The sequence below is a fragment of the Echinops telfairi genome, unplaced genomic scaffold (assembly GCF_000313985.2).
Source record: "Echinops telfairi isolate 266 unplaced genomic scaffold, ASM31398v2 ScPeMD7_5592;HRSCAF=6446, whole genome shotgun sequence".
Classification (NCBI taxonomy): domain Eukaryota; kingdom Metazoa; phylum Chordata; class Mammalia; order Afrosoricida; family Tenrecidae; genus Echinops; species Echinops telfairi.
In genome coordinates this window covers 21,455,107-21,463,491 of record NW_022109491.1, presented here as the reverse complement: position 1 = coordinate 21,463,491, position 8,385 = coordinate 21,455,107, and the positions used below count along the sequence as shown (strand labels likewise).

Genomic DNA, 8,385 nt, shown 5'->3' with positions numbered 1-8,385 from the left:
TGCAGGGCCATGGGTCAGTTTGTCTGAATTTTAATTGTGGAAATAAAAAGCTTGTTTAAGTGAAGACATTTCAAGTATCTGGGAAGACGTGAAGGGGATTTCTGAGGTCTCTCCCTTTTATTTTATTATTATTTTTAAAAATCAAGTATATAAGGGACTAATTCAGGTCCTTTAGTGTGTCTGAGGCTGTGGTGGGTTATGTGCTTGGCTGCTGACCACAAAGTCAGAGGTTTAAACCCACTAGGTTGAAAGATGTACAGGCTCAGAAACCCACAGAGGCACTACTTCTCCCTCATAGAGGGTCATTGAGTTGGAATTGACTCAATGGCAGTGAACTTTTGAGTGTGATCTGAGAGAATACCTTTTACTTTGGACCCAGTTTTTCTTCTTTGTCTTTGAGGAAACTTTAGGATGGTAGTGGAAGAGCCGTTGCCCCCTATTTAAAACAGCTTATTTCTATAGGATTAAAGCTTTACCGTTTTTGTTCTTTAGCATATTGGATACTGTTTTTGAACATTTCATAGTAATGCCAACTGCATATTGAATATTGACTATATTCCTTGGGCAGTGTTTACTATGCAAAGGATGTCTTGTCCTTCATATATTATCCCAGCACCTGGCACACAGCAAACAGTACATATTTTATTAAAAGAAGAGGGCATAACAATTTAAGCTGGTCTTTCATTGAAGAGTCACTCAATTGAAAAGGGGTTGCCTTGACTTTAAAAGGCACTCTCACCCGTTAATGGAGGTTGAATGCAGGCCTGGTGGTAAGCACCAATAGGTTATCCCCAAGCCTTTTCTGTAGTTTTCTGGTGATTGACATTCTTTCCTCAATTGTCCCAGAGTTTATTTTCCTTTAACCTTGTCCCAGAGCTAATTTATTGAAAGGTCTTATCCTATACCCATCTATCACTTGTTTAATTCTTTATTGCTTTGATCCTTCACACTCCCTTCTCCAACAATGGCATTGTTAAGGGCAGGACCTCCAGTTACCATGGTGACAGTACTCTTTCACATTTCTCAAAGTAAAACCCAGAGTCCTTGTGAATCCATTATTAACCATAAATGTACTATGAATTCAGAAAATCCTGCCATTTATTGAGTACTAGACCATTTAATGGGGGCTTTGCAAACCTACCTTATCTAATCCTCTTGGTACCCGAGTTAGAGTCCATTATCTCCATTTGATGGGTGCAGAAAGAGAACTCAAGATGTGGCTCATTAAAAAAAAAGAATGGGGCAGTGGTTAAGAATTTGGATATGGTAGCAATAGGGCCTAGATTCAAATCCTGCTTGAGCTCATTACTATTCAGGGATCCTTGGGCATCCCTAACTTTTTTGGGGTGGGTGGAGGGAGGGAGGTGTTTTTAACTTTTGTTCCTCTCATTCCTCATCTTTACAATGAAGATTTATAATAGTACTTACCTCTTGGGTTGCAAGAATTAAATTACTTTATGTAGGGTCATATACAGACAACATTTAAAAAAATTAATTATCAGTGTGTATACTTTATCTACTTTTTATTAGGTTGGGTTATATGCTTGTCATTTTATTTTTATTTATTTATTTAATATATATTTTTTATGCTTGTCATTTTTTTTCCCCTCCCTCCAGCCCCCGCTTGTCATTTTAACAGCATTCTTTATTTCATTTACAAGGTATCTGTCAAGCTCCAGTAATTCCTTTCCCTAACAGAATATATCGTGTAGTCATACTAGACTGAGTGGTACGTAACTATTCGTGGGTTTCAAATGTGTCAACTATATCTAGTTTTCCCAGAATCATGTAAAGATCTTCTTTTTCATTCTTGTTTTCAAAACTGATTTATTTTTATCTTGGGCTGTATTCTTCAGATTGAAGTTACTTGAATCCAATTGTATGAGATTGCTTGTTCTTTGCTTCCAGATTTTGGTATGAAAAGTTGGTCATGGTTATACTCCCCTGCGGTGTTCAAGTGTTCTAGTTTACCCACGGCTGGGCCATGGTTAACTTTGGCTTTTATTGAAAAATGAAAATGTCTGATTGTTACATAATTGTAAATTCTTACACAATCTTTTAAACCTTGTCCAATAACTTCATCTTCCTGTATTCAGATTATGTTTATATCTGAAGACATAGATATAAACATAGTAAGACTCTGGTAGGGGCAAGAGCGAGAAAGAACATGGACATGCAAGAAGTGGTTGTCAACCTCTGGGAAAGTCCTGCTACCTTTAATAAGAGCTACATTGGGGGACTCAAAAGCCACTAGCTCTCTGCACTGCGTTCTTTTCTCTACCATTGGAACATTACAGTTCTTCATAATCTTCATATATCATGTGGCAGTGGTAACTATCCAGTAAGATAGTATAAAAATTAAAGGGCCTTTGTATATTTAAATGCCAATTTTAAAACATATGAGGAAGTGTAAGCCAAAATTAAAATAGTACTACCTAGACAATCCTGTTGACAATTAAAAAAAAAAGGAATATATTGATAAAAATTTAAGTGTACGAAAGGGTAGTGAAAAGTTCTTATTAAAAGAACCACTTACACAGTTTCTCATTTCCTTCCAAGAGATAATTTTATGCATGTGGTATAATATCCCTTTGCCTATATTTACATTTATGTTTGCTTGTTAACAGTAAAGAAACACCACCATACATGTGCCTCTTTACTGTGTTTTTCACTTTGTATTTTGGAGGTGGTTCCATGTCTGTATCTACCGATGGCCATTATTCCTTTTTGTACCTGTGCCGCTTTGTATTGTAGAGATGACCTGCAATTCATTTCACCAGGCCTCTCTCGATTTACATTTTTTTTGGTTCTCAGAATTTTGCTGCAGAAACTGCAAAGCCGCAGTGATAATTCTGAAAGAGAATTATGCTAAATTTGTGGACGCACCTGGAGGACAAGTTCCTGGCCTTGGGACTACTGGGCCAGAAGATATGTGCATCTTTGTAGATGGCATTAACTTGCTTCTGAAAGACTTTTCCAATTTATGCTTCTACCAACAGTGTATGAGCATGCTGCTGTTCCCTTACGGGGGTCCTCCAAATTTATTCCAGTCTGAAAAGTTTTTAAAAAGTCCATATTATTAATTAATTAAATTTTAAGTCTATATTATTTTGACTTGCATTTCTTTTAATTTAGGATGGCATTATGTGGATGCGATACCACATTTACTAGACCTTTGTGTTCCCCACCCCTTTAATATATACTGCTCATTTTTAAGTGAATTTTTGTTTTTGATATTGGTTTATATGGACCCTTTGTTAATAAAATAAGTTAGCTTTTTTTTTTTTTAAATAAGTTAGCTTTTTTGCCATGTGTGTTGTAGTTAATATCTCCCAGTTTGGCGTTTGTGAAAGTATCCTTTTAATTGTGTATAGCACTACACAGTGTACATTGAAAACTTTTGTTATCTTGAATTAGGGGCCATTAACTGGGAATACTCCCCCCCCCCCCAAATAGATTAGGCTCTGTCTCTTCTGTAGAGGTGAATTTCCCGTTATATGTGTATTTTAATGTAGAGGTGTAATATTGATGTCCAGCCAAGGCCTTTGTTTATCCTGCATAAATGCAGATTGCATTAGATGACGTCTCAGTCAATTTTTCCTTGTGCCTTTTGGAACATAGTCCTTATTCTGGAAGCTGGAGGGTTTGGGAAGGTAAAGCTAAAGCCTTCAAGAACAAATAGGTTAAAAGCTACAGAATGTTCTTTACACTTTTGCATCTTCAGAAAACTGCTTTGCCTTTAAATGTACTTTCTATGTAATCTTTTTTCCAAAAAGTTCTGTTTTGGTCTTGAATTCCCCCAACCAATTCCGTAGTAGATGCCTTCAAATTCTTTTGAGACTTTGAGATGATTTCTCTGCTGCCCCTTTCTTTTGCCTTTTATCAGAACGTGTTTGTTGGCCTTAGTATTTGTGTCTGAGTGGACACTGGAGCAGGGACAGAGTTTGATTTCTTTGCCTCTGTTTTCCAGACAATGCCTTACTGATAGCGAATACACTAAAGGCTTGTTGAAAGAATTGATAGGAAATTTAAAAACAATTCCTGTCACTCCAGAAGGGTGGTGGGTGGGTTGCTGATGGGACACGAAAGCCCATAAGCTTTTTGTCTTGTTCTGTTGTGCCAGAGAATAAAGCTTTTAGTTTGTGATTTGAAAGAAATCGGTTCAGCTTAAAGAGGAATTGGTTTGCTTGAGCCGTTGGAAATAAATTGCTCCTCTTCATTTATTTTCTGCCCTGCTCCCTCATTCCTGTATTTTGACTTAATGGTCACCTAGGGACACCTGCTGGTAAAGGTGTGTGGGGGAAAGAGTTGATTCTGAAACCCAGCCAACCTGGGATTTTTTTTCCCCTAGGGCCTGTCATTTAACAGCTGAACTTGAGCTAGAATACTTTAGTCTAATTTCCTAATCTGTGAAAGTAAATTTACTGCTGCTTATGTTGAGTAAGCATTGAACTGCCAACTGCAAGGTTGGTAATTCAAACTCACCAGCTGCCCCTGAAGAGGAAGTTGAGGTACCTGCTTTTGTAAGGATTAACAGTCTCAGAAACCCTATAGAGGGTCACTGTGAGTTGGGATTGATTCTCTGGCAATGAGTTTGATTTTGGGGTCGTTTGGAAGCACTATTCAGCTTTGCACTACAATTTTTTATTCTTTCATATAATACTCAATACCCACTCTTGGAGGAACGTACTATCATTAGCACCACCTCCATTTTACTAGAGGAAAAAGGATCAGAGAAGTTAACTTGCCGAAGTTCACTCAGCTGATAGGGGTGGAGCTGGGGATTCAAGCCCAATCTTTAACCCCACTACATTAGACTCTGTAAACAGGACCTGTCCTTCTACACGGAGCTGACAAATAAGAGCAACCCAAAGTCTACTTCTGTGTTTTTGGGAGCTATCACCTTTTCCTGTAATCTGAGAGAAGAAAGTGTTACTCAGATTTCTTTCTTTTTTCTTTTTTTGTTACTTAAATTTCTTGATGTGCATGAAGTCAGAGATAAAGTGTAGATAATTTGACATGGTATCTCAGGCAAACTGAAATGAGGACTTTTCTACTGATTGAGATTATACTTATCTGTCATGTTTATTGTCTCATTGTAAAGATTACACTTCTAGTTTGTGCCTGTTCTAGTTTGCGTCTGGGCGTGCGCTGGCTCTGTTTTGGCATTGCTTGGGTAGGCTATTGAGATTCAGAATTTGGTGGGAGAGATGATTTGGGTTAGCCTGTTCTATGGCCTGCCCTACTTGAAGGCCCTCAAGAACTCAGAGGGGCTCTGTCTCCATCAGAATCACCACTCAAACTCAAACTTACTGCTGTCATGTTAATTCTGACTCATAGTGACCTTATAGGGCCAAGGTACAAAAGTCCCCGTGGTGTTCTGAGACTATAACTCTTTTTTGGATTTTTTAAAAAAGAGGCTATAACTCTTATGAGAGTAGAAAGCCTCATTTTTCAACCAAGGAGTAGCTTGGTGGTTTCAAACTGTTGACCTTACAGATGGCAGCCTGACTCAACCATTAGGCTGCCAGAGCTCACATTTGAGTCTTCATAGATCCCAGGAACTGATCTTTTGTGTGGGCCACTGTTGAGATAAAGGGCCTTACTTAACAGTTTTTTCTCATAAACAAAATAGCTTTACTGTTTAATTTTGATCATATAAATAGGTTTTGCTCATTTAGAAAATCACTGCCAATTCCAGTATCTAAACACTTGTTAAAGAAAAAAAAAGAAATAAAAAAACTCCTCTACTCAGTATTTTACTTTAAAGACTTGAAAGCAGAGGCTTGCATACCCAGTGTTCAGTGCGGCACCATTTACAGTAGCCAAAAGATGGAAACAGCCTGTGTACTCATTAACAGATGAATAGATAAACAAAATACAGTGTGTCCATACAAGGGGGCTTCAAAAAGTTTTGGGGAAAATTACATTATACTTTAATTCCATCCAAAAGTACATAGTGTAAAAAAAATGGAATTAGGTTTTACTCAGTTTTATAAAACAATAAAGTACAGAATAGTACTCAGCCAGCTAGAAGAAATGAAGTCTTGATTAATGCTGTTGTATGGATAGGAGCTTGAAGATAGATAAGCCAATCATAGAAGGAAACATATTGTATGACCTTGCATTTGTATAAAAATAAAAATAAATTTGTGTAAAAGATAATAAAGGGCAAAAACAAACAAAGCAAACACCCAAATAAGTGAGCACAAATACATGAAACAGGATTGAGAATGGGGAGATGTTTAAGATTCAAAAGCAATCCAAGAAGTTAGAATATTTTGTATTGTTCTAAGCTAATATATAATGGATAAAATTACTTTGGAAAAGATAAGTGTCAGAATTGACTAAAAAAGAAATCTCACTCAGTTGATTCTGACTCATAGTGACCTTACAGGACAAAGTAGAACTGCCCCTGTGGGTTTGTGAGTTTGGGAGTAGAAAGCCTCCTCTTTCTCCCACAGAGCAGTTGGTGGTTTTGAACTGCTGCCATGTCACCCAAAGAAAAGAAAGATTTTTCTTGCCCAATTTTCCTAAAGTAGAGCCAAATATCAGTGATTTTCAAAATGTTTGTTTGCTTCCTTAAAAGTGATGACCTCTCTATCTGTTTGCTGGCTAAGATTTTGTCTTGCTTCGGTAGATTGCAGGCATCAAAGGGCTGGAGCTCTTGTCTCTTTTGGTCTTGACTGTTTCCTTAATATCAGATCTTAAATAGATCCTCAGCGAGTGTTTGTTGAAAGCATTACTAAGTGATTCACTCTGACTCGGAGAGTATTGTTTTTGGTTTCCAGGGGCCTTCTTGTACAGGTGAGGCCGTGGTAAGCATTGTTGAGGTAGGGTCTCCTCACAAGTTCGGAGGCTCTAGGATACTAACTAACAGATGAGGAAGGAGTGGAGGGCAGCCTGTATTGTACTGAGGCAGAGGGAAAGCGGGTGGTGAAAAAAAAAGTTTTGTGGAGCTTTGTATTTTGAATAATGCCTGCTTGTCTCTTGTGTGTAGTGAGTGATGCTACACTCTGGGCAGACTTTGCCTAAGTTTCATAAATATTTAATTGGCTTTTTCAGGAGAATAAAGGCAGCCCCGTTGATGACTGAAAATGACAAAGCATCCACCTAACAGACGAGGAATCAGCTTTGAAGTGGGAGCCCAGTTGGAAGCCCGGGACCGATTAAAAAACTGGTACTTTTACATTTCTCTGTTAATTTAAGCCCTTCAGTCAAGGACTGTTGTCAGCACTGATACAGAGTGGTGGCCTAGGCTTCTTGGTGGCGCTTTCTGCTGATTGTTTCTGGAAGATGGAAGGAGACAAGTCTGGAGCCGTGGGGTGTCCTTTCCCTTTGGTGCATGCGTCCCTTGTTCCCCCTTTTTACCTATTCAAAGGACAAAGTGACATGAGTGGCTACAGGGAACGAAAGAGTTAATAGTGGCAGTGTTCTCGCTCTGGCTCTGGCTCTGGGCTGCTTGTAAGGAAGAAGAAAGGGAAAAAGATCAGGGATGGAAAAATGATCGAAGTAGTTGTGAACAACCCTTCCTGTTTTCTGAAGTGTGTTCATAGTGTGGTTGAAAGATAGTCATCACATAAGGGGGCTTGTGGGCGACTGGATTTTGCAGTTGAGGGATTATACCCCAGATTTTAGTAACTAGCTGCTTTGGTCATCAGCTTCATCCATAAATGTGGGTGCCTGTAACATTGACCTCATAGGGTTGTTTTGAGAATCAAATAATAAAACCATGTGGGGAAAAGCCTGATCAACTGTAGAATTGTGACGGTGTTGAGAACATTTTAGGATTTAGTTGGTTGTTAGTGCTCAAGGTGTGGGGTAAGGGAAGTGGTTTTCAGAATTCAAACCTTTTTGAGTTCACAAGGAAGAGTTTTTAGCTTTCTTGGGGCTAAACTAGCTCAAAATAGATGGACTGACCAGTCTTTTTGGTGCAGGAGGAGAAGATGGGAGGAGAGGCAGAGGGAAGTGGCTGGGACAGAAAACTGTTTCCTCTGTGTTTTGGAGTCTGGATGGTTTGAGAGACTGAATATTTAGTTGTTTTTAGGCTATTTGTATTATCTGTAATAATTTTCCATTGTGGTTTCCCTCAGAATTTTGCAAGGCAGCTTAATTAAGAAAGGAGATTTTATTTTATTCTGGAAAAAATAATATACAGAAAAACAAAAGAATCTAGGTACTTGTCACTTAGAATTTATAAATATTAACACTTTTATTTGACTTTTTTTTAATCCTTTTATTAGGGGCTCATACAACTCTCATCACAATCCATACATACATCAATTGTGTGAAGCACATTTGTACATTCATTGCCCTCATCATTCTCAAAACATTTCCTCTCCACTTAAGCCCCCGACATTAGGTCCTCATTTCCCCCCCTCCCTC

General features: G+C 38.3%; 1 protein-coding gene across 1 annotated transcript in view; it reads left to right on the top strand.

The window, feature by feature from the left end:
- Positions 1 to 8,385, top strand: part of PHF20 (PHD finger protein 20) — a 132,092-nt gene that overhangs the window by 13,377 nt on the left and 110,330 nt on the right. The window contains exon 2 of the mRNA XM_004697958.2: positions 7,066 to 7,180. Within this exon, the coding sequence (XP_004698015.1) occupies positions 7,098 to 7,180 (83 nt within the window). The 5' untranslated portion in view covers positions 7,066 to 7,097. The remainder of the gene's footprint in view (positions 1 to 7,065; positions 7,181 to 8,385) is intronic.